This window comes from Stenella coeruleoalba, assembly GCF_951394435.1.
Source record: "Stenella coeruleoalba genome assembly, chromosome: X".
NCBI lineage: Eukaryota > Metazoa > Chordata > Mammalia > Artiodactyla > Delphinidae > Stenella > Stenella coeruleoalba.
This window is the reverse complement of record NC_137152.1, coordinates 17,535,871-17,562,538: the sequence shown is the minus strand read 5'-3', so window position 1 is coordinate 17,562,538 and position 26,668 is coordinate 17,535,871. Positions and strand designations below refer to the sequence as shown.

Below are 26,668 nucleotides of genomic sequence, written 5' to 3'. Positions count from 1 at the left end.
ACACTATTATTATTTAAGACTGTATGGGAACTGAACTGATAGGCAATGCAATTAGATAAGATAATGAAATGCAAGATATAATTATTATTTGAAAGAAATTATATTTATTTATATATGACTTATCCAGGAAATTCAAGAGAATCAACTAAAATCTTAATATCAGAATGAATTCATAAAATGTGCTGGTTTAAAATTAATATACTTGATGGCAAAAGCTTTTTATTTTAAAGACAAAAGCTTTCTTATGTAACACTTAAAAATGTAAAATACCATTAGTAAGCGTAACTGAAAACTCTAAGTGGGATTTTTTTAATACAAATATACACAGAAATCAATCTTGCTCTTGAATATATTGGATCAGTAGTATTAATTCTCTCTTAATTAGCCTCTACATTCAATCAAAATCCCAACACACTTTTGTTGTAAATCAATTGACCTTATATATGTAGGTCTACTCTCAGACACTATTCTGTTGCATTGATCAATCTGGCCTTGCACCCACTATTTTAATCACTGCATCTTTATAATAAGCTTTAATATATGGTAGTGTAAGTTTTCCAACTTTTTTTTTTCAAGACTGCCTTTGCTATTCCAGGCCCTTTGCACTTCCATATAAATCTGAGAACTGGTTTATTAAAAAAAAAAAAAAGAATAGTACTTCCCACTTAAGGCAGTGAGGAGCACGAAACGAGTTAGATATGTCAAGAATATAGCATCAGGACTGGCACAGAATAAGTATCCAATAAATAAAGGTGCTCTTCTTTTAAAAAAAAAAAAAAAAAAGCAAAGCCTGTTGGGGTTTTGATTGGGACTTCGTTGAAAACTGACATGTTTATAACACTGATACTTCTTATCCATGAACATCGTATCTCTCCCCATTTATGAGTTCTTTCATTTCTCTCAGTAATGCTTTCACTAAAGGTCTTAGTAAGCTTTGTTGGGTTTATTTCAAGGTACTGGATGTTCACTGATCTTACTATAAATTGTACTACTAGCTTTTAAAACAAAATATAAAACAATCAATCAACTGTACTGGCTTTTAAATTTTATTTTCACGTTGTTTGTTGTTAATATAGAGAAATACAAATTATTAATCAATGTCCCCCAACTATAATGTAGTAAAATTAGAAATAAATGTCACTGAGGTAATAACACCCCCCAAAAAAATTTCCTTGAATTGGAAAAGTCTCAATAATTCAATGGGCAATAGGAAAATTATAAAAACCACAATATATTTAGAACTAAATAATAAAAAATCAATTCACATGAAATTCATAGTACCAGTTACAGTTAATTGGAAATTTTATAGTTTTAAAAGCATGTAAGAGTAGAGATTAAAAACTAATGAACTAAACTATTTACAATAGCCAGGACACAGAAGCAACCTAAGTGTCCACTGACAGATGAATGGATAAAGAAGATGTGGCACATATATACAATGGAATATCACCCAGCCATAAAAAGAAATGAAATTGAGTTATTTGTAGTGAGGTGGATGGACCTAGAGTCTGTCATACAGAGTGAAGCCAGAAAGAGAAAAACAAATACCGCATGCTAACACATATATATGGAATCTAAAAAGAAAAAAATTGGTTCTGAAGAACCTAGGGGCAGGACAGGAATAAAGACGCAGACGTAGAGAATGGACTTGAGGACACAGGGAGGGGGAAGGGTAAGCTGGGACGAAGTGAGAGTGGCATGGACATATATACACTACCAAATGTAAAACCGATAGCTAGTGGGAAGCAGCCGCAAAGCACAGGGAGATCAGCTCGGTGCTTTGTGACCACCTAGAGGGGTGGGATAGGGAGGGTGGGAGGGAGGGAGATGCAAGAGGGAAGAGATATGGGGATATATGTATATGTATAGCTGATTCACTTTGTTATACAGCAGAAACTAACACACCACTGTAAAGCAATTATACTCCAATAAACATGTTAAAACTAATGAGCTAAACTTCCAACTTAAATTTTTTAAATGTCAGAAAAAATGCAAATAAAATAGAAAGAAATATTAACCATATGGAGCAGAAACAGAAATGGTCAATAAAAAGAACTATTTGAAAAGCCTTAATATAGGCAAGTTATTGGCAGTACTCATCAGAAAAAAAAGGAACAAATTAATGGAATTAGACATTTTAAAGTCATTAGAGAAGCCTATATTTTATACCAATATATCTGAATTTTTATATTTTTCTAGAATACTGTTCATTTTGTATAAATAACAACAACTTGAGAAAAGCCAAAAATACTTATCACCATGAAACAAACTATTAATCAAAAAACAACTCACTAAAAAAGACACCAAAGACAGTTTCACAGATGACTTATAAATTTCCAGAAACAGATCATATCTATGAAATACAACTTGTTTCAAAGGAGAAGAATTATTCCGCAACACATCTTAAGAAGTTAGCATAAAAAGAAAAAGTACATGGCAATAGCAAAAGGATGCAAATATCCAGGGACTCCAAAGACAGTTTAAAATACAAAATCTATGAATACAATTCATCACACGAATAGATGCTGCAAAAACATTAAAAAAATCAACGAAAACTCTAAAATGCTAAGTAAAAGAGAACATAAACTAATAAATATCTCCTCCCTCAAAAAAAAAAACCACGAAAATATCATCCTTAATGGTAAAATATTAGAAGCACTCCATTAAAGCACGTGGACAGTGATGCCTGTTATCAATGCTTTCATGCAACTCTGTGCTAGAGGCATTAGTCAATGAAGTAGAAGAAAAAGAAAACAAACAAAAAAGAAAAAGGAGGCAAAAAGGAATGGAAAAGAAGAAATAAAACATCTTTACTCACACACACCTATTTAGAAAATACAAGAATTATAAACTGTAATAATCTATTACTCCCACATTTCATTGAATCTAAAAATACTGCCAATTTTAAGATGCATCCTTGTTTTACCTACATCTAAGAAAAATATCCTGCCAGTTAAACCGATGCTATACTTTATTATCTAGAAATTTCATTTTAGATTTATCAAGACAATTCTTTTAGACTTATTTAGACATATTTTCATCATATCCTGTGGATATATAGAAGAAAATATAGAAGCAAAAGAAATTGGGAGTCCGGTGACCCCACGGCTGCCCGTGAAGCTGCCGCCCTGGCCCTGCCACCACCGCCACCTCAGGACCGGCTGTATGATTAGGCCACAATCTTCGATGAGTAGACATATTCCTCAGTTCTGTGGTGTTCTTGGTCATACATTTATGGAGTTTCTGAAGGGCAGTGGAGATTACTGCCAGGCACAGCACAACTTCCGTGCAGACAACTGAACTGTAGAAATTCATTACTACTCTACCAAGAAGCCCCCATAAGAGTGGTTAACCTGGACACAGAAGTGTTGAACTGAAATCCACAGAGCACTTTTTACAAGAGTTCTGACCTGCATGGGGTAAAGCTCAGTGCACTTCCTTTCTATTGCCTCAGTATCACTGAATTGAAGAATTGCTGCTTCTTGTTAGGAGGTTCATTTCATTTCCCATTACTCTCAACTTCATACTCAAAAGCACTGAGAATTTCAAGTGGAGTATATTGAAGTACTCAGTTTCTTTGCATCATTCCTGTATTCAAGTTTTTAAATTCTTTCATAAACCTATTGAGTTTTTTTTTAACTAAATTAACATGGCTCGAATGAACCACCCAGCTCCTGTGGAAATCACTTATAAGAACATGAGATTTCTTAATCCAACCAATGCGACCTTAAACAAATTTATAGAGGAACTTAAGAAGTATGGAGTTACCACAACAGCAAGAATATGTGAAGCTACTTATGACACTGCTCTTGCGGAGAAAGAAGGCATCCATGTTCTCGATTGGCCTTTTCATGATGGCGCACCACCATTTAACCAGACTGTTGATGATTGGTTAAGTCTCGTGACAATTAACTTCCACGAAGACCCTGGTTGTTGTATTGCCGTTCATTGTGTTGCAGGCCTTGGGAGAGGTCCAGTGCTTGTCGCCCTAGCATTAATTGAAGGTGGAATGAAATATGAAGATGCAGTACAGTTGATAAGACAAAAGCAGCGTGGAGCTTTCAACAGCAAGCAACTTTTGTATTTGGAGAAGTATCGTCCTAAAATGCGGCTGCGCTTCAAAAACTCCAATGGTCATAGGAACAACTGTTGCTTTCAATAAAACTGGGGTGCCTGATGCCATTGCTTGGAAGTGGAACCTAGACAGGACGGAATTTGTTGTACATGTTAGCCAGCACGATGGCTTCATGAAGTCTGATGAAGCTTCCACAGGAGTGTCGAAAAGCAGTTTTACCAGGCCACAAGCCTGGCAGAATTGCAACTTCTGTGTCTGGGTTATGATCAACCTCCTTGGACACACAGCAAAGGATTCTTGCTGTTCAGCATTTAAAATGTGCTTATTATCGTTTGTACCAATTGACCTTTTCCGAAATCATGCAGTATTGAGTCATGTCTTTAAATCTGTTTCCATGCCAGAATCTTATCAATATATAAGAAATTTAGAAAGACTAGGTGCCGAAATACCCAGCACAATACTTATATATTTTTAGTATCACATAGAACTAAAATCCCAGGAACTAAGAAAACTCTGGACCTTATGTGGTTTATTCCTTCCATCATTTCAAACATAGAAAGTAGGGCCTATAATGTTATTTGCTCACAATATGTTTAGGTCTTCCACATTCATACCAGTATACATCAGATTTGCTCATTTTGGTTTTTTGTAATTAACCAAGTCTTACAGTGATTATTTAATGTCTTTCTATAAATCTCATTTTGTGCTGTTATAGAAGACCTCCATTTTGAAAATCTACATTGTAACAGAAGCACATGTCTTTAATGTCTTCAGACAAAAAAGCCTTACAGTTAACTTCAGCGTTTGCACTTTGGGGTACAATCTACAGGGAGGGCCTGAAAAAAGAATGGGAGGGGGCTATTAAATATTTTTAGTAAAATGTTGCCTTTGTCTTGTGCAGAACATGTAGAATATGTGCTTTAACTTAGTAAATATTTTTTAAAAGGTGGAAATACTTTGTTATTGTAGCTAGAACAATTCTTAATCATAAAATTTCTGAAATTCTTGTAATTTTTTTCAAACTTATCTGAAGTTGTTTACCATTTTATTTTTGTTTGAAGTGTGATTCCCAACCTCTCTTGGAAAAAAAAAAAAGGGTTTCTGCTAATGAATTGAGCAGACATTTAATATTTTATATGCCTTTTGAGCTGTGTAACTTAATATTTGGATAATTGACAATTTGTTTTATTATGTAATTGATAAAATGGTGATGTGTATTAACATTAGCTCAACCATACATTTATACTGTCTGCGAACATGTGGTTATAGTTCTGCGGGGGAAATAATTTGTCACTGTTCACCAGCTTGTAAAAATCTAGTGTGAGAGCTTGAGCATTAAATAAATGATGAAATGCAAAAAAAAAAGAAAGAAATTGGTAGAGTATTCCTAAAACTTCACATTCAGGGTCCTACTATGGAATGCTTTTCTACTCAAAGCTATTCAATCTTTCCTAACAATATTGTTCTCTACCAACAAGAGTGCTGCTGATGCAACATTTCTTAAAATGCTCCATAATTATCTATGTGATTTTCTTTCCAGTAAGACACCCACCTCACAATTCCTTCTGCCTTCAGTTGTATTGTTGGGTGTGAAATTAAAACACAACAATGCACATACTCATTTGAGTGATGACAAAATGAAGAGTCTTGACCAAGTATGTGCATGTAAAAACAATAACTACATCATGACTGCTACCTGGACAACACTGATTATAGGACACCATCAAACAAAGATCTGTATGAACCTCTGTCATATTAAAATGGGGGCGGGATGTACTTCAGAATCTATGAAATATGGTAATACGAAAGTTCAGCAAGCTTACATGATGAATACAGAAACAGTATCTAAAAGAAAATCCTATTCACAATAACAAAAATTATACAAATTTTTTTCTAGCAAAAAATCTAACAAAAGTTGTGCAAGAGCTTTATGAAAAGCAGTAGAATATGCCCAGATTCAGACCCCAGCTCCACTACTTAGCATACATCTATAAGTATCTACATATTATTCTATAAATATGATGCAAATACAATAAAAATCCAACAGTTTTTCATAGAAACCAACAAACTGACCCAAAAATAAACAAAGGAAGGAAAATAGCTTTAAAACTCCAAAGAAACAAAACACTTATTAAGATTTAACTATAAAGCTATCACTGTTAAATCAGAGTGGTATAGGTATATAGTCAAACAGACCCATGAAATCAGAAGAAAGTAGAAACAGATGTATATATGTGAGAATACGATAAACTTCACAAGTTGCATTACAAATTAGTGAGGAGAAAGGCTGAACTACTTGGCAAATTCATATTAAAAAGATAAAATCAGGGGGCTTTCCTGGTGGCACAGTGGTTGAGAATCTCTCTGCTAATGCAGGGGACACGGGTTCGAGCCCTGGTCTCTGAGGATCCCACATGCCGCAGAGCAACTAGGCCCATGAGCCACAACTACTAAGCCTGCGCGTCTGGAGCCTGTGCTCTGCAACAAGAGAGGCCACGACAGTGAGACGCCCGCGCACTGCGATGAAGAGTGGCCCCCGCTTGCCACAACTAGAGAAAGCCCTTGCAGAGAAACGAAGACCCAACGCAGCAAAAAAAAAAAATTAATAAATTAATAAACTACCCCCAACATCTTCATTATTTTTTTATTTTTTATTTTTTTTGTGGTACGCGAGTCTCTCACTGTTGTGGCCTCTCCCGTTGCGGAGCACAGGCTCCGGACGCGCAGGCTCAGCGGCCATGGCTCATGGGCTCAGCCGCTCCACGGCATGTGGGATCTTCCCAGACTGGGGCACGAACCCGTATCCCCTGCATCCGCAGGCGGACTCTCAACCACTGAGCCACCAGGGAGGCTCCCAACATCTTCTTTAAAAAATAAATAAATAAATAAAGATAAAATCAGATCCGTATACCACACAATAGAGAAAAAAATTCCAGATGAATTAATGACCTAAATATGAAAAAGCACAGTATCATTATGACCTTGGGGCAGGAGAATAATTTCTTGCAGATACAAGAAAACATAAACCATAAATGAAAAAGAACTGAGGAAACTGACTACTTTCACATTAAAAAGTCCTACACAAAAAAATATTCCATAAACAAAGCTAAAGAATAAGCCACAGACTAGGAAATGGTATTTTCAGTGTATAAAACTACAGGCCATTAGAATTCAGAATATAAAAATAACCATAAACCAATGAGAAAAAGGCAACAGTCCAATAAAAAATGGACCAAGGATAGGCACAAGCAAGTCATAGAAAACTCAAATGGCTAATAATACGTGGGAAAAAAGGCTCAACAACAAGAGTAATCTAAGAAATGCAAAAGGAAAACAGCAATGAGATACCATTTATACCTAAAAGATTGGAAAAAACTGCAAAGTCTAATCTTTTGGCAGTGGTCTGGAGAAACAGAGGCTCATACACAGCTGATGGGCGTGTCGAATGGAACACAATTTGACATTTGGCAATTCCCAGTAAAGTTGACAAATGCACAGACTCTTGAATGTAGCGACTCTACTTCTATAATCCCAAGAGAGAAGAACCCCATATAAGGATGCTCACAACAACACTGTCTGAAATTGCAGAAAACTGCTAACAACCTAATGGCCCCTCCCTAAGAATAGATAAATAAACCACAGTATATTTATACATTAAAATACAAGTAAAATGAATGAACCAGATCAGTAGTTTTCAAACTTCTTGGACTTAGGACCTCTTTACACTCAAAAATTGAGGACCTCAAAGAGTTTTTGTTTATGTGGGTTCTATCTAGAGATGTTTATATTAGAAATTAAATCTGAGACACCTTAAAAGTATTCATAAAAAATAAACCCACTGTATATAAACATGAACATTTTAAAATAACTATTTTTCAAAACAAAAAATTGTGAAAGGAGTAGCACTGTTTTACATTTCTGCAAATCTCTTCAAGGACAGGCTTAATAGAGGACAGCTGGATTCCTGTAACTGCGTCTGTGTTCAATCTATCATGACATCACATTTCGTGGAGGCTCTGTACAGTACTTGTGCAGTGTACAAAAGAATGAGGCTGGAAGAATATCAGGGATCCCTGGGAATTCCTGGAGCACACTCTTGAGAACCACTAAACTAGATCTACATACAACATAAATAAATCTCAAAAACACATTGCTAAGTGAAAAAATATATATATAAAATGATAAACACAGTATGATACCATTTATGTAAAGTTAAAACACATAAAGCAGTACTTGACATTGTTTGTGGTACATACATATTAGGACAGTGGTCATTTCTGGCAAAGAAAAGACAGGAATGGGATAGGGAGGCACTCTTCAATCTGTGAGGTTTTCTTTCTTTAAATACACAAAAAGTTATGAAGCAAATATGTAATAAAATATTAATATCTGTTAAATCTGGGCGATACCTGCTTTTCAGTAATTCTGAAATATTTCATAATTTTAAATATTTTTTCAATCCTAATGGCTGTATTCTTCAAGGCCACGTAGCTTCCTTAAAATGTCACCTCCCTTTGAGTAAAATATAGTTACAAGATTCCTGGATTTTATAAAAAGTTCTTTGGAAAACTAATTTGACAGGACTAAGTATACACTGGCCATATTAACCCCAAGCTTAAGCGCTGGGGGCAGGGTCTACTCAGCTTATGTGGCATATGCCTTACTACACACACCCCTTGCTCAAAGGATACAGTGACTAGACAGATGCTTGAATAGTTGAAAACGATTCAACTACACAAAATTCTCTGCACCCCAAAATTGAGAGAATTGCTTTTAGATTACTGTCATTACCATGTACCAGGTAATGCTCTGGGACAAGGATAAATGAGAACCTGTCTCTACATCCAGAGTTTAGAAAAGATAACAAAAATACAAATACACAGCTAAAATATAAAAGGTTAAATGCTATATTAAAACATACCTACATTGTTATATGAGACAGAAGAATGAGCCTGGAAAAATGATGGTGCCATAAACAGAAAGAAAGCTAGAAGCAGGAGCTGTTTTAGGGGCTCTGCGTTTAAAAAAAAAGTTTTTTTCCCAATAAATAGTACTGGGCATCTACTATGTTCCAGATAAATTTGGTTTCAGCCATGTTGAGACAGTAAGACACCTGAAAGGAGGTGGTCAGTAGGCAATGCTAGAGAAACTAGAGAGGATGGGCATGGTAAAGGGCACCAAAACCATGCAAGAAGATTCAAGAGAACAGGATAGACAACTGACCTTGAGGAAAATCCCATAACAGAAGGCAGAGAAAGTATAGAGTTTCTGAAACAAAGAACACTTTTATATAACACACCTGCTGACATGCTGTAGCAGTCTCCCAATTTGGGAAACAGCGGATCTAGGAAAAGTGGAATGAAAAGAAATGAAAACGCTGGTGAAAGGAGAGATAAGACAGCTGAGGTTTTTGTAAGATGAGCAAACCTAGGAATGTTTATAAGGAGAGGAAAAGGCATCAGCAGAGTTAGAGGGCAATGATGCAAGTGGCAGAATCACACTGACAGAGCTCCATCCTTTGGGACCAGTGGATCCCACAGGCAGAGCATCTGGGCCTGAAGGAGGCCAATTCTTCCCACAAGTGAAGAACAGGAGGACAGCCTAGGGAGAGACAAAGGAAGAATATGAAGTGGAAGGAAGGAAATTCAATTGCTTAGATCAGATGGCTGTCTATCTTTCTGACTTAAGTAAAAGATTAGGTAATCTCTGCTGAGGCTGAGGGGTTTCAAGGACAGGTTGAGGAGTTTAAGAGTAAAAAAGAAAAAGTTTGGAATTGCCAGTGTGCATAAACACAAATAGTACAAACAAGGTCATAAGTGGCGATACAAGTCCAGGTAGGTTGAGAGAGGAAGCATTTACAAAAAGCAATATGGAAAAAAGTTTTTCTTCAATGCATTGTGAGCATGTTTTTAAAAAAGGAAACTTGCATCTATCTGAAAGATACACAAGTTAAAAACCAACACCTCATTTATCCAAGACAGTTGTTGTTCCACCAGTTTTCCAGACCACCCTTTCAGGCAAAAAGCACTTTAACTGTTTCCGACAGAAATCCTTCCAAACCATACACTCCTGTCTTAACTATACGACTGAAGTCCAACTCTTAATCTTAATCATCCACTCTTGCTGTACTGGAACATGTACTGCCGCTGCACTGCGTGTGCAGCAATACGATTCTCTTTTAGAATTCTATGTCTTTCCCACCTGTCAAGACATAAAGCAACTGGTTCTTTCAAGTTTACGTTTACCTTTACCATCTCAAGGACCACAGAGTGCTTTAGCAACTTGCTTCTAGTCAGTCTCCTAGAACGCACTGTGTCTCAAACTTTTCTAAACCATAGCCCTTTAAGATAAACATGAGAATATTCAGTTCATTCCCTTCCCCTCACGGAGCAATCACTGCTCTGACCTGTTGCAGTTTAGGAAAAATAGAAAAACTGAAACAACTTTCTGGTGAATACTTATGCTACCTATAAACTTACGTATCATAAAATTCTAGGAAACACATTCCCAAAATGTGCATCGAGAATAGTTCAAATATTAATCAAAACATGAGAAGGCTTAGCTTAGTAAACAGCCTTAGTTATTACCCTCTTAATCAAAAAGGTGGTTCCTCTTACCACATGGAAAAACAGGGATTCCAAAAAGACCACCTGAAGGCTGCTGCCTTCTTAATCATCGCTCTTCTACTTTTCAAAACTGACTTGTTTAAAAATTACCATGGAGATACTTACAGGCTCATTCCTCATTTTCGTGAAGTAACCCACAGCACTCGTCCTGTAATTTTCAACCACGGTAAATGAAAAGCTAGAAACCCCTCCCCATTTGTTGACTACAGAGATTATAATAACTCTTGAGCAAAAAGTTACTTGGAGTGAGAAATTAGGACAGAAAAAAGGAGCAGCTGCCTACTAGATATGGATTGTTGAAAAAGTAGCAAAATTGTCTGAACTTCTGCACATTCTTGATAATCATTCCTGCAGTGAAACACTGGTTGTTACTCTATCTCTCAACTTTGAAACTTCCTAGGCCAACGGAAGGGCTAAGTGACTATAAAGCCGGGCTCAGGTGTGTCATCACTCTACTACTTGAGGGCTCCCTGGCCTCCCCCATTGAGTATAAGCCCCTCCACCTGGAAAGCAAGCTCCATCCACCTTATTTAGCCACCACTCCCCTACCTACACCGTCTACTCCAGCCAAAGTACACATACTTGCTGTTTTCTGAAGAAGCTTCACCCTTGAAATGCCCTTTCCCCACCTCCACCTCAGTCTAATAAAGTCCTGCCCATCCTTCAGTAACCTTCTCGAAATGTCACCTAACCTCGTTTTCCTCTGAAACCCCAATAATTGGCTGTACCTTCCCGGCAGCACTTCAGTGCATTTCACCTCATCTCATCTGCCTCTGAACAACGAACTTCTTGGAGCCACCGTCTGCATTACAAGAACCTTTTGATCTTTCGTAGCACCTAGCACCGACTTCAGAGTAGTGTAGTATGCAATCAAAACTACTTTAAGGAGTGGAATTCCACCTTAGAATTTTTCAAATCAAATAGAGAAACTAAATACCATACCAGGTACAGGAACAATAAATACTGCATCACATTACGCTGTCCTTCAATAAGAAAATAAAACCTTCTGCCCTTTTCTTACTCCTGAAAAAAAGTAAATACTACCAACAGATCGCTAATAGCTTAAATGCACCTCTTCTAGAAAGTTGTTTCCAAATTAATGAAATTCAAACGACTCCGTAAAATTTTTACTTCTCCGTTTCCGTGCTGTGCAATTTGCACTTTTCCCCTTACTACGTGAAAGAGTGAGAACTTCTTTCCTATCCATTTAAAAATTTTTCTTTCTTTCTTTACTCGAAAAGGCAGTGGCTGTTGCAAAACAACCGCATCTAAAGCACTCTAATTCACGTGTGACTTTGCTGAGGTAAAAATAAAATGTCTTGGGGTCCCACTTGCCGTGGTGAGTCCACATGCCTCGGCGGACCCTCAAGTGACCTGTAACAAGCACGGGGGAAAGGCGCGGGGCCGGGGACGCTGAGTAACGAGATTGCCCCAGCGCCTGAGAGCCGACGAAGGCCGCCTGCGGCAGCTCGACTAAAATGCAGCGGAAGCAGCAGCTAGTCACGGGTGCTGCGGTAGGCAGGGCAGGAAGGTGGCGCTGCCGCCGAGCGCCTACAGCCCGAGCGCACTTCATGGCGGCGAGGGCAATGGCCGCTGTGGGGAGCGAGCACGCCCCTCCGCGCGCACACGCTGCCGTGCCGGGCCTCCGGGACCCGTCACCGGAGCCGCCGCCACCGCCGCCGCCCGCTCTCCGACCCCCCCTTACGGGCTGTAGCGGAATTTTCTCTTCAGACGCCGCCTTCAAGATGGCGGCTCCCCCTCCCAGCAACCCCCTCAATCGTCCCCTGCAGCAGGCGCCGAGCCGCCGCCATCTTGTCCCCCGTCCCTCCCCCCCTCACCGATATTTACATAGCGAAAATCGGCCCGGCCGGCCTGCGGCCTTCACCTCACGCCTGCAGCCTTCGCCTCCTTGCCAGGCCTCGCCCCCGCGCAGTGCCCCGGGCCGGCCGCGGCACCGACCCGGGGCCCCTCGGCCGCGTCCCGGGCCACCGGCCGACCCTCCCCCAACCCCCGCCCGTTTGCGGAGCGCGGCTTCGCCGCCGCTCGGGGCAGCCGGGCTCCTCCCCGGGCCTAACTGCGGCCTCCTTGGGGCCTGCTCGGCGCCGCGCGCCACACCGCCCGGCCTAGCGCGGAAGGGCGCCACGCGGGCCGCCGACCAGGCCGGGACCAGGCCCCTGCGCGCGCGCTAGGCCCCGCGGCCGCGGCGGCGCCCGGAACTCACCGGACGGGCGTGCGGGCGGTCGGCGACGGTGGCGGGTGCTGCAGGCCGGCCTTTCTCTGGAGCACTGGGCCGGGCTCCGGCTGGTGGGGCGGGCGGAGGGAGGGAGGAGGGGCCGAGCTCGGAGCTGACAAAAAGCGGCCCAGCTCCCCGGCACGGGCCCGCCGTCAGCACGTCACGTCACCGCCCGGGAGAGAGACCCAGGAAAATGCGGAAGGGTACATAGGCCCCCTCCTTCGCCCGGTGTGTCTCCCTGGTGCTCCGGTCGGCGTGCTCACGCCCTGCAACCGGGGAGCCCAGTGGCCTCGCTGCGGCGGGGTCTCCGGCGGCCGGAGTTTCCGTGACAGCGCCCCCCTTCTTTCCACCTCCTCCGCGCTCCCGCCCGCCGCCGCCGCCGCTACACACGCGCCGCTGCCGCCGCCTCGGCCGTAAAGCCCGCGCGGGGCCGTGGTCCGCCGACCCCGCAGAGAGGCAGGCGGCCCGCACCCGGCCCGGCCGCCCCCCACCATCTCCCGTGGGCCGCGGCCGCCCCCCGGGCCCTCCCCGGAGACCTACCGCCTCTCCGCGCCAGTCCTGGCCGAGGCGCCTGCTCGAGTTGTTTGCAGGCCCTCAGACCCCCGCCCGCAGTAAATGTGTTTTCTTCATCCCCGTGGCTGGAGAAGAAGATAAATTTAGCAACCCCCGCCGTCCCCTGCCTTCGCTTAAAAAAAAAAAAATCTTTGAAATAAAATGAAAATAGGCTTGCCAGTCTAAATGGGTGCGTGGGCAAAAGGAGGGGGAGAAGGGTTATCCTAGAGCACCTACCAAACCGTTTAATTTTTTTTCTAAATAAGCGTTCAATCAGAGAACCTAATTGATTTTATTAGTTTACGGCGGAAAAAATAAGGGTTACGTTTTGAAACTGGTTTCGCACATTGCAATGAACACGAATTTTTAGTGTATATTTTCTCTATAACCGTGTTTCAAAGTAGGAGAGTCTATGAAATATGTCTTGTGTGATTGTTTCATAAATAATGAAATTTTCACATTCTTTAATAAATACAGAGGGAGGAGCAGAATTGGGATTTGGGTGTTTTTTACAAACTATTTAAGTCTTTCAAAGTTTAAAAAGACTTAGGAGAGAAAGAAAAACATGTATTTGAGTAAATAAAACATTTATCAACCCCAAAAATGTGTATTTTGCATTTTCGTTACCGAAATTTTTATGCTCTTTCCATACTGAACTTGGAACCCAAATTATGTTTAAAACTTACTAGTTAAACGTTAAATGATGTAGCCTTTACATTAATCCGAATCTGATATGCTTTATTTCTTCGTTTAATTCACTAAATGTTAGATAAAGATATTTCTTTTTTGTTTAATTCTTTGGCCGCACTGCGCGGCATGTGGGATCTTAGTTCCCCCATCAGGGATCAAACCCACACCCCCTGCATTGGAAGCTCGGAGTCTTAACCACTGGACCACCAGGGGAGTCCGGTAAGTATACTTCTAAAGAGTAAATAAAACAAAAGTTATAAGGCAAATAGCATATTGGTGTGAAATCTCTTCAAATACAGAGGCCTTGTATTTTAGTTTCCTGTCATAACTTTTTTAAAACTCCCAGAATGCGAGTTGTCCTTTCCCTCAGACCTCTTACAATTATAAAATTGCTTTCAAAAAGGAAAAGCAAAGGTACAGTAAGAAATTATCTCTGAGGGACTTCCCTGGTGGTCCAGTGGTTAAGAATCCGCCTGCCAATGCAGGGGACACGGGTTTGAACACTGGTCCGGGAAGATCACACATGCCTCGAAGCAACTAAGCCCGTGCGCCACCACTACTGAGCCTGCGCTCTAAAGCCCGCGAGGCACAACTACTGAAGCCCGCGCGCCTAGAGCCCGTGCTCCGCAACAAGAGAAGCCACCGCAATGAGAAGCCCGCGCACCGCAATGAAGAGTAGCCCCCGCTCGCCGCAACTAGAAGAAGCCCGCGCACAACAACGAAGACCCAATGCAGCCATAAATAAATAAATTTTTAAATGTAGTAAAAAAGAAGTAATCTCTGAGAAAGTACTTGATGGTAAATTTCCTCTCAAGGCTTTAACCTTGATTTTTTTCAAGCAATTAAATGATAAATAACATGTCTTCATCATTTATAGAAAATTCCACTGGGCTGTGATATAGACTATTCACAGAAAGGTAAATAAAACTAATATTTTTTCAAGTAAAAAAAAAGAAATAGCTTGTATACCTACACTAATGTGATTTCAAAATATTGATAACCAGCGTTTAAGTACTTTGCAAGGGCTTCCTTTTAATGCTATGGCATGTCAAGGACGGGGTCTCATCAACCATGTAACTGTAAGCAACATGAACACAACCTAATGTCAGCATTCTTGTTAGGTCTTCCATAATTACCATCAAATACTTCTGCATTCTTGTTAGTTCTTCCATAATTACCATCAAATACTTCTAAGTCCACTAGCACTTAAGAAAAAAGTGTCAAGGAACATAAACAAAAAAGATGTTTGCTCAATTTACAAAACCAGAAGTAGTTTAGGTATCGATACTTTTAAAGAGCCTTTTGCCATTACTTTTCATCCATAAAGAGACTTAACTTTGATGGGAAAAAAGGAAAGGATGGCCTAGTTCTATTAATTATATTAAATAAACCATTACTGGAGTCCAACAAAGATTATTCTATAGATGACTGTACAGATGAGGTCAGCTATACTTTTTTTTTGCGTTTTATAAAAGGGAAAATAATTTGTACTTCAAATCCATTTATGGAAGGCTGTAAAAAACAGTGTATGATAAAAATCATTTTACTGGAATTACATTTAATATAAAATTCTTGTGTGATAGAAGTGAAGGCTCAAAGGAAGTGTGAACAGCAGAGATCAGGAATTGTTCGATGTAATAAAACACAATATAGGTTGTGAAAATATTCACAGTAGGACCTTGAAGAGACCTAAAATCACTGAAAGCATTTGGTAATCAAGCACTAAGTGATTAAGCCCCTGACACCTTGCACTTAAAGGACCTACTGCAGCCTCTCTTGCATTGATACTTCTCTTGTTTTAGTATTAGGGACCTAGAGAATTCTGAGCAGAGGGAGTAAAAAGATGTGGTGCTTGCCCTTGGGGAACTCAGGATAAGGAGGCTGTGTATGGCTGAATACAAACATTCTTAAGTGCTTTCATTTTCTCACCTAAATAAACACACAATAAAGTGAAATTTTATTTAGGGAGATTGAGAGCAGAACATTTCAAAGGCATATGCTGTGAATACAAAATAGATGGTTTCAAAGCAGCGAAAGGGATTTTGGTTATGTGCTAAAATTTATTTGTTCCTTCAGAGCTGTTAATGTATATTAGATAGTTAAAAGCAACTACTCAAGGTTTTGACAGTGTTTTAATAACTTAACTAAAAATCCCTAACATGTTTATAGGTCCTTGAGCCAGGAATAATACAAGGCCTTTCAATCATTTTTCCAGAAAAAGATTATTCAGAAAAGAAGCTGTTAAAAAAGAATAAAAGAAGCTGTTGCTTTTCATTCCTCATCACTGACTGATGGAAATCCAAATAAGAAACAATAAATTATTAGCTTATGAGAAATATAGACCTTCTTGAATAAAGTTGTGGTAATTCATTACATTATATCCCAAAGGTTAAAAAAATATTTACTTTCCCCTAGAGAGACCATAGTTTTATTGAACTAAGCATGCCCTATAAAAATTTACCATTTATCTGGTACTTGATACTTATCTTAACATGAGCAAGTTGCATCATGTTGGAATTCAGCTGACTATAATTAATGCCAAGTAAGAATTTTTACTCTGAGTCTTTAAACCACACACACACTCCCCAAGGGAAATAATTTTAAAATAAACAATGACTGACAATTAGGTGGTTTTTGAACAGTAGTTTTCACACGAATCATCAGTTGAATAAGACATTGTTTAATTCCTGAAAATCACCAATAGCTAAATTCTACTTCATGGATTATAAATCACAGGACACAGCAAACAAATTAGCTCCACTAAAGAGGTGAAAATCAATATATGAGGTCTAGAATAACCAGTAATAATGAGCACCACAGGCACCCAGATTGGGACCTCTATATACAATTTTCCACTAAAGGAATCAGGGTTCCTGTGATTCCTGGGCTGGAGCAGAAAAGTACAAGATGAACCAGGAATATCTCCTCATAACAGAAAGAAAAAAAAAAGTGTCAAAAGGTCTCAGGAGCCAGTTTAAAGAGGCTCCAGTCGGCTAAAGATGAAAAAATTTGAATGTTAAAAGAATAATTGCTATGGATCAAAACACATTAAGTATGCTCCTGAGTTTATAATGAGGCTTTTAAAAATGATCAACTAGGGGGCTTCCCTGGTGGCGCAGTGGTTGAGAGTCGGCCTGCCGATGCAGGGGACGTGGGTTCATGCCCCGGTCCAGGAAGATCCCACATGCCGCGGAGCGGCTGGGCCCGTGAGCCATGGCCGCTGAGCCTGCGCGTCCGGAGCCTGCGCGTCCGGAGCCTGTGCTCCGCAACGGGAGAGGCCACAACACTGAGAGACCCGCGTACCGCAAAAAAAAAAACAACAAAACAAACAAACAAAGAAAAAAAACAAAAATGATCAACTAGGGACTTCCCTGCTGGCGCAGTGGATAAGACTCTGCGCTCCCAGTGCAGGGGGCCCAGGTTTGATTCCTGGTTGGGGAACTAGATCCCGCATGCAAGGCTGCAACTAAAGATCCTTCCTGCGGCAACAAAGATCCCGCGTGCCACAACTAAGACCTGGAGCAGCCTAAATAAATAAATATTTTAAAACTATAATAAAAATTTAAAAATAAGTAAATAAAAATGATCAACTAGTGGTGATGGTTGCACGGCTTTGTGAGTATATAAGAAACTAGTGAATCATATACTTTAAAAGGGTGACTTTTATAGCATGTGCCTTATATCTTTTTTTTTGTCCCCCCTCCCACCTCCCTACCTCCCCGCATTATATCTTGATATCTAAAAAATGATCACCTTTGGAGAATACTAGAGAACCAACCATTATTTTGAAAACTAGTAAAGGGAAAGATCAAGTAGTACTTATCCTGTATGAACTATACCTCAGGTTAAACAAATAGTTGATGAAAGGAATATTCTTTTAATAGAAGTATTCCTACTAATACATGAAGAAGGTTTGATAGAATTAGAATATCACCATTTTGCAACCGCTAATAAATCAACGGATCTAAGCAACAATCATCAATAGCTGCTAACCAGAGTGACAACCAGACATATGCCTCATAATTGAAGTACACAATGTACTGGCCAAAAAAATCAAACCTGAACCTGATCAACCCCCTAGCTCTTTGCCAATTTACAGGAAATGTAAGGACAGAGAAACTTACCAATGAAACAACAGGAAATGTAATCGACAAAATCTAGATGGTGGGAAACACTATGGGATCTTCTTTCTTCAACAAATAAATTATAAGGAAAAAAACATTGGAGGGAAAACCAACAGATGAGAAAAGACATAAAAAATATATCAATCAATTGAAGTATATGAACTCTATTTTAAACTTGAGTCAAACAAATAAGTATAAAAAAAATGAGACAATCAGAAAAATGTGAACACTGACTGGATTGCTATCAACACTAACTGGATAAACGCTGATATAAACAAATTATTGTTAATCTGGTATAAGTGTGAAGATGGTGTGATTATATCTTTGAGCCCTTATCTTTTAGAGATATATTATCAAAATATTTACAGATAAAATGATACACTACCATAGATGGCCTTCAAGCTAATCTGGGAGGCTGGGGGCGGGAAAGAGGTTGAGGGTTAAGTGGGTGGGGGATATGAATGAAAGAAGATTGCCCTTGAGCAGACAGTTGTTGACGCTGTAGGATGGGCACATGGGGGCTTGATGCATTCTTCTCTTTGTGTATATATTTGAAATTTTCCATAGTAAGTTTAAAACACAAACACAAATAAACATACAAAGCAAAAATTATCTTCAAATTTCAAAGAATCTTTGGAGTAAGGCAAGCATTACAGATATTAGTTGCTTCCTTTCTCACTTTTCTGTGGACCATATAACACCACTTATTTTCAAAACAGCATAATTAAGCAATAAAATAAATAAAATTAGAACAACATTATGAAAACAGCAATGTTTTTCAATTTTGGAAGGGAACAACACCTTGCTAAAGGTGAAAATTCCTGGGCCTCAATTCCTAGAAATTCTGGGTTTTAGTAGGTACAGTATAGGGCTGAGGAATCTGCAATTTAACCAAGCCCACACACCAACAGTACTTTAAGAAATACTAGTATATCCTGGTAAGTGCCTCTTTGCCCACATTTATAAGAGTTTCTCTTGGAGTATAAAGAAGTAAAATTGCTGGATATGGTACATTTTCAATATTACTTTCCAAAATGACTGTACTAATATACATTCCCTCCAGCAGAAGAGAATTCCCAGTTCCCCATTCCTTCGCCAACTGTTGATGTGCTCATGCTTTTAAATTTTTGCCAAGAACATAACTATCTTACAGAATGACCTTTCAGCTAGCAACATTTGTTAAAGCAGCTCTTGAAAAACCTTCCACATTTTGAACAAAGACTCCTTTTTAATGACATAATTACTTTTCACCCCAAAATACATTAAATAAATATGCTAAAAGAAACGATCATTCAACCTTAAGTTTAAAGCAAAAATATTCTCACCAACTACGGACATAAGAATTCTTCTTCAGAGAATCTCATATGGAACAAATTTGAATTGTGCTCTGTGTTTACATGAACCACAAATGTTTTTTGATTGTTTTTGCATACAGACATCAAGCAAATAGAAACAAACAGCCCAAATTGAGAACAAAACAGGAAGAAGCATCTGGCAGAAATGTGGAAAGTTTCGTAATTCTCCAAAAGGTGAGGCGAGCCAAGGACACAGCAGGAATCTGACCTAGTAAAGTTAAAGTTTCAGTGAAGTGTGGACCGTGCATATAAGACTCCTAGTCCCTGGCACTGGAGCCCCCACTTTATGATAATAACATTACATTAAGGGAAAATTCACATGAAGATGAAGTAAGCAATAAAGAGAACATGATGTGATCTGGTCTGGTGATAAAGTCCGGGAAGGTTCTTGCTGTAAAGAATGACTTTGTGAGTAGACCAAAAAAACAAAAACAAAAGGATCATGAACAAAAGGGTTAAAGTGGCCTGTGCTCTGGAGCAGAGCTTCTCAAAGGTTAATGGGCACCAAATCGCCTGGGGATGTTGTGAGAAACCTCCTTGTGATGCAGTGGGTCCTGAATGGGGCCTGAGATTCTGCATTTCCTCTGAGCGCCCAGGCTAGGCCTGTGCAGCAGTGGTCTGTGGGATCCTGCAGAGCTGCCGCTCCTCCCCCGACTCTGCCTGAAGTCTGTCACTGAGAAGTCGTGTATGGCAGGTACCTGCCAGCACTGCTGCTAGAAAGACAGAGAAGCCCTGGCCCGGGAAATGGCCGAAGCCCATCTCCCCGGGGACCCCTCCGGATAAAGGGGCTGCCTCATGGCAGCCAGGGGCTTCGTCCTCCCAGGCCTTCTGTGGCCCAGGAGGGTTGGGGGTAGAACAAGGAAGGAGTCAAGCGCTCTTGGGATTAACACTGTCACCCACGTGCACGCCCCCAGGAACTCATCAGGCAGAGGTGGAGGAGAGAACGACGAGCGAGAGATCGATCGATACGGAGAACAGAGAGGGAGCGCCAGCACCCAGGTACTCGCTGTTCCCAGCCAAGACACGCAATGAAAGATCTTCGAGAAAATGGTCTTCCTAAGCTTGAGGAAGACCTGTATCTGCAGACCGCAAGAACTTGCCACACTTCAGGGAAGATGAACTACCTACACACAGACACATTTGGCAACAACTTTTAACAAGGGGAAGACACCCTGTGATCGTTACGGCAGGAGAAAACAAGTCATCATTAATTGAGGGCTTACCTTGAGTTCCACACACCACTTGGTGCTTTCCGTGAACGCTCTCACTTAACCCTCAGAGCATTCCAGTAAAGTGGCGGTGCTGGCCTTTAAGTGGACTGGATTCAGAAACTCGGACGATCTTGTCAGGATCCCTGTGCTCTCCAGCTGCCTCAGCTCTCTCACTCCGCGTGGGAGCAGGCAGGCTTCCCCCAGAGCGGCACACGCAGCTCCGGGCTCACGTTGTCCCAGCTCAGTTACCCCGGAAGAAAGGCAGGGTCCCTCTTCTGATTTCACCACGGAAGGACACCGGTTGTCTTTATGTTCTGGGCTTGCCCTTGGATCCACCGCGGTGGCCAAGAGGAGGGAGGAAGATACTTGGCCAGGGGCTGAGGACACTGTGATTAGAAGTCCCAGAACTAACAGATTAGAGTGAGAAAAAAATAGACAAATAAAAGAGAGGAAGGATGGTTTGGCTAACAAATGCAAAGGGTCCACGACAGGGAGGTCTAGGAGCTGCCCCACTTTACAGATGACGACAGTAAGGATTAGAGAGGTCGAGTAACTTGCCCAAGGTCGCACATCCAGGGTGAGTTGAAGAGCCAGGACACAAACCGAGGCAGTCTGACCAGGGCTCTTAACCACTCTGCTATAAGGCAACAAGACCAGTTTGGTTTCAGGCTTCTCTGCAACCTCAGCTTTCAGAAGAAAATGGAGCAACAGCTAGACTTTGTGGAGAAAAAGATTGTAACCGAAGATTTGCGTGCTCTGCCAAATTGTCTTTCACAATAATACGGAACAGATATTAAACACACCCTGTGTGGCAGGCACAGGTCTAAGTTCTAAGGGGACCTGTGCACTAGTATACCTGAGCCGAGGGGAGGGGAGGATGGTGGCCCACTTCTCCCAGAGTGACACATCTGCTCTATAAGAGGGTAAGTGGGCAGGGATAGTAGCCCGTGCTCTTCTCATCTTGCTTCTCCTGCTATGGAACCTTTGCCCTGTGAGCCAGCTGGAGTGATCACGGCCCAGTACTACACAGCCTCCCGCACGTGTAGTAGAACTTCTGTCCTACAGCGGATGCTGGGCAGGGGGAGAGAGCTCCACCCCTCTGCCCTGCACCTGCCTGGATATACCTTCTGCAACACACAGCTGGCTGTGATGAGAGATGGTAATGGCCTGCCCTTCCTGGAGTGAAACCATAGCGCTACACCGGGAGCTGTGAGGAAACGGGGCCGCACCTTTCCGACTGTATTTTCCAAGAATAGAGCTTCCAACACACTGAGCTGGGGATGGAAAGCAGTTCTTGGCTCAAATGCCACAGACTCCCATTGTTCCTAATAAGGTTTGTAGTAGATTTTCTTGAATACATGTTTCTCTATTCACTGTATGTCCTTAGAACAAATTCCAGAGACTATAAATGATTGGGTTTTTAGAATAATTTTCACTAGTTAAATGGTTATTTCACTGGGGAGAGTAGCTCCCAACCTCCTTGCCCCACCATTTTGAAAGTCTGCTACCGTAATCAGGTTTTTTTTTTTTTTAGGCAAAAAATAAGTTTGTTTGGTAATATTATAACCTCATGATTCAAACATATTCAATGTGTTTCGACCCACTGCAATTTTTTTTTTTTTTGGGGGGGCTGTGTTGTGCGGCTTGCAGGATCTTAGTTCCCTGACCAGGGATTGAACCTGGGCCCAGCAGTGAAAGCGTGCAGTCCTAATCACTGGACCGCCAGGGAATTCCCCAATGCAGTTATTTTTATTGATGTTAAAATTATCCCAACTGTGGCTAGTGGGAACTTCTTTAAGTTGCCTCCAGAGTCCTTCTGAAGTGACCCTAACAGTAACGGACAACTTTCTTGCTACTAAAATACCATGGGGCTTCCCTGGTGGCTCAGTGGTTAAGAATCCACCTGCCAATGCAGGGGACACGGGTTCGAGCCCTGGTCTGGGAAGATCCCACAAGCCGCGGAACATCTAAGCCCGTGCGTCACAACTACTGAGCTTACGCTCTAGACCCCGCGAGCCACAACTACTGAAGCCCGCACACCTAGAGCCCATGCTCTGCAACAAGAGAAGCCACCACAATGAGTAGCCCGTGCACCACAACAAAGAGTAGCCCCCACTCACCGCAACTAGAGAAAGCCCCATGCACAGCCACAAAGACCCAACACAGCCAAAAATAAATAAAAATAAAATAAAATACTATGTACATGACCTTCCACAGACCCACAAAATGCTTTTGAAAAACTTAAAAGTCATAGTTGCCAGGGAACTCCCTGGTGGTCCAGTGGTTAGAACTCCATGCTCTCACTGCCAAGGGCTGGGGTTCACTCCCTGGTCGGGGAACTAAGATCCCACAGCTGCACAGTGCGGCTAAAAAAAAAAAGTCATAGTTACCAGCATCAAAAGGAATATGTAGGCCTTCCAAAGAAACAAAGATAAAATCAAACACTCAAAAGAGAAAAATAAATTTAAAAATCGTAAAGCAAATAAAAAATAAGGAAACATTAAAATAGCATAGAAAAATATGACATGAATAATAAAACAAATGTATTAGTGATCATGATAAATAAAAATGGAATCTACTCCCTTATTAAAAATTAAGATTCACAAATTGGATTAAAATTCAATTTTGTATTATTTAAATGAAGCACAAAATGAAACAAAAAGATTAATGTAAAGGGAGGGGAAACATATAAAACAAATACAAATTAAGAGAAATCAGATATGAAAATACTTACATTAGTAGAGTTTGACGTTAAAAAAAGACATGGAAATTTATAAAGAAATTTATACGTAGAAGGATAGAAAAACGCTTAACAATATGATTAATACCCTGCAAATAAAAGTCCAGGACCAGACAGCTTCATTGAAGAATTCTACCAAACATACAAAGAATGACTTATGCCTATCCTTCTTAAACTAGTCCAAAAAATTGCAGAGGAGGGAACACTCCCAAATTCATTCTATGAAGATACCACACCACAACAAAGAGTAGCCCCCACTCGCTGCAAGTAGAGAAAGCCCGCGTGCAGCAACAAAGACCCAACACAGCCAAAAATAAATAAATAAAATAAATTTATTTTTTTAAAAAAGACCTACCTATAAGACATGACTCCATAAAACTCCTAGAAGAGAAAATAGGCGAAACATTCTCTGACATAAATCACAGCAGTATTTTTTTAAATCTGTCTCCCAAGGCAAAAGAAATAAAAGCAAAAATAAACAAATGGGACCTAATCAAACTTAAAAGCTTTAGCACAGCAAAGGAAACCATTAACAAAATGAAAAGGCAACCTGTGGAATGGGAGAAAATATTTGCAAACGATGCATCTGACAAGGGGTAACTATCTAAAATATACAAACAGCTCATACATCTCAATATCAAAAAAGAAAACAACCCAATCAAAAAATGGGCAGAAGACCTAAATAGACGTTTCTCCAAAAAAGACATAGAGATGGCCAATGGGCACATGAAAAGATGCTCAACATCGCTAATCATTAGAGAATGCAAATCAAAACTACAATGAGGTACCACCTCACACTGGTCAGAATGGCCATCATCAAAAAGTCTACAAATAATAAATGCTGGAGAGGGTGTAGAGAGAAAGGAACCCTCCTACACTGTTGGTGGGAATGTAGTGACTGGTGCAGTCACTACAGAAAACAGTATGGAGTTTCTTAAAAAACTAAAAATAGAGCTACCATACGATCCAGCAATCCCACTCCTGAGTATATATCCGGAAAAAATGAAAACTCTAAGTCAAAAAGATACATGCACCCCAATGTTCACAGCAGCACAATTTATAATATACAAGACATGGAAACAACACAAGTGCCCACCAACAGACAACTGGCTTAAGAAGATGTGGTATTTATAGACAATGGAATATAACTCAGCCTTAAAAAGAATGAAATATTGTCACTTGCAGCAACATGGATGTACCTAGAGAATATTGTATTCAGTGAAGTAAGTCAGACAGAAAAAGACAAATACTATATGATATCACTTATATGTGGAATCTAAAAATAATACAAATGAATCTATATACAAAACAGAAACAGACTCACAGACATAGAAAACAAACTTATGGTTACCAAAGGGGGGAGGGAGGGAGGGAGGGACAAAATAGGAGTATGAGATTAACAGATACAAACTACTCTACATAAAATAGCTAAGCAACAAGGATTTACTGTATAGCACAGGGAATCATATTCCATACCTTGCAATAACTTAAAACAGAATACAATCAGAAAAAAAATAACTGAATCACTTTGTTATACACCTAAAACTAACACAATATTATAAATCAATTATACTTCAGTAAAAAATAATATCATTAATAAGTCTTGCTATTTAATAGCTCCCTGGAAAGAAACATGTATACTAGACAATATACCATTTTCCCCCCTCAGTGCCCATGCAACCTTTACAAAAATTGAATACATGGATACAACTGCACCAACAGTGGCACTTAAACAGGGTTCAATTACTAAAGAAGACTCACAGGACCCAAAATGACAAAACTTACAAATGTACAGTTTATTACAGGGAAAGGACACACTATAGCAAGAGTATGAAAGTCAGAATATACATCACAGCATATGATTCATAGCAGGGGTCTAGAAAGGCCAAGTGTAGGCTCCTATTGTTTTCTTTTCCTCTTTTCCCACAAGATATTCTGTACTCATCTTGTATCTTCCTGCCCCAGTGCTAGAATTAGCCATTTCGTCAAGGAGCCCTGATTCCATTTATGGGAGAAAGGTACTTAGAAACAAAGATTTGGATGTTAGGTGTGCTTACTGCTGCTGGGGTGCCACTGTTTCTAGGCCATTTCAACAGTCAGAGCCAGGAACTATATCTAAGTATACCACCCTACATATACAGACATACCTACATTTCTGTACCTATTTACCAACTAGAGTACAGTATTTATGTACAGTTCTTTTTGTTGGTAGCCTTACATTACCTAGCCAAAACACAGGCTTTCTTTTCTTTCTTTCTTTTTTTAATGTACTGGGGTATAATAGACAAAGAGCATTATACTAGTTTCAGGTATATAACATAATGACTCGATATATGTATATATTACAAAATGATTCCCACAATAAGTCTAGTTAACATCCATCACCATACAAAGTTACAGATTTTTTTCTTGTTATGAGAACTTTTAAGATCTACTCTCTTAGCAACTTTCAAATATGCAATAAAGTAGTATTAACTATTATTAAATGAAGCACAAAATGAAACAAAAAGATTCATGTAAATGAAGTGGAAATATATAAAACAAATGCAAATTAAGAGAAATCAAAGATGAAAATACATTACTAGAATTTGAAATTTTAAAAAATGTCACCATGCTGTACATTATATCTCCGTGACTTGTTTATTTGTAACTGGAAGTTTATACCTTTTGACCCTCTTCACCCATTTCACCCACTCCTCACCCCTCGCCTCTGGGAGCCACCAGTCTGTTCTCTGTACCTATGAGCTTGAAAACACTGTTTTTCAGTTTCTTAGCAACTTTTCCCCCTACCCTCTTTGGTGAAGTTGTCATACATTTTGAACACAATTAAATTATTTTGTCACACTCTGAGACCATTAACGACCAAAGTGACTTTTAAAAATTTGCATACAGTAAAGTTCATGCTTGGTGGTGTACCATTCTACAGGTTTTGACAATTGTAGAGTCATGTATCCACTACCCCTTGTGCAGCCCATTACATACTCAATCCTTCCCTCTCCCCCAATCCCTGGCAACCACTGACCTGCTTTCCTAGTCCTGTTGTAAACTAAATAGTGATATGG

General features: G+C 40.2%; 2 protein-coding genes across 8 annotated transcripts in view; one reads left to right on the top strand and one right to left on the bottom strand.

Annotated features, from left to right (window-relative positions):
- The window catches only part of ZFX (zinc finger protein X-linked), a 191,761-nt gene that overhangs the window by 44,293 nt on the left and 120,800 nt on the right, over positions 1-26,668 (bottom strand). Inside the window, exon 1 of one of the 7 annotated variants that reach the window (XM_079909705.1) lies at positions 20,879-21,557. The exons of 1 other annotated variant lie outside the window; for it this stretch is intronic. The gene's annotated coding sequence lies outside the window, so the exon portion shown is untranslated. 5 more of the 7 variants (XM_079909709.1, XM_079909711.1, XM_079909710.1 and 2 more) reach the window with 5 other exon arrangements.
- Positions 2,466-4,295, top strand: LOC307180696 (protein tyrosine phosphatase type IVA 1-like). The gene has a single exon (XM_079911062.1). The coding sequence runs from the start codon at positions 3,650-3,652 to the stop codon at positions 4,160-4,162; it is 513 nt and encodes a 170-aa protein (XP_079767188.1). The 5' UTR covers positions 2,466-3,649; the 3' UTR covers positions 4,163-4,295.

Bases quoted from the DNA above. Each gene is read 5' to 3' on its own strand.
- LOC307180696 (XM_079911062.1), top strand. From the start codon at position 3,650: ATGGCTCGAATGAACCACCCAGCTCCTGTGGAAATCACTTATAAGAAC.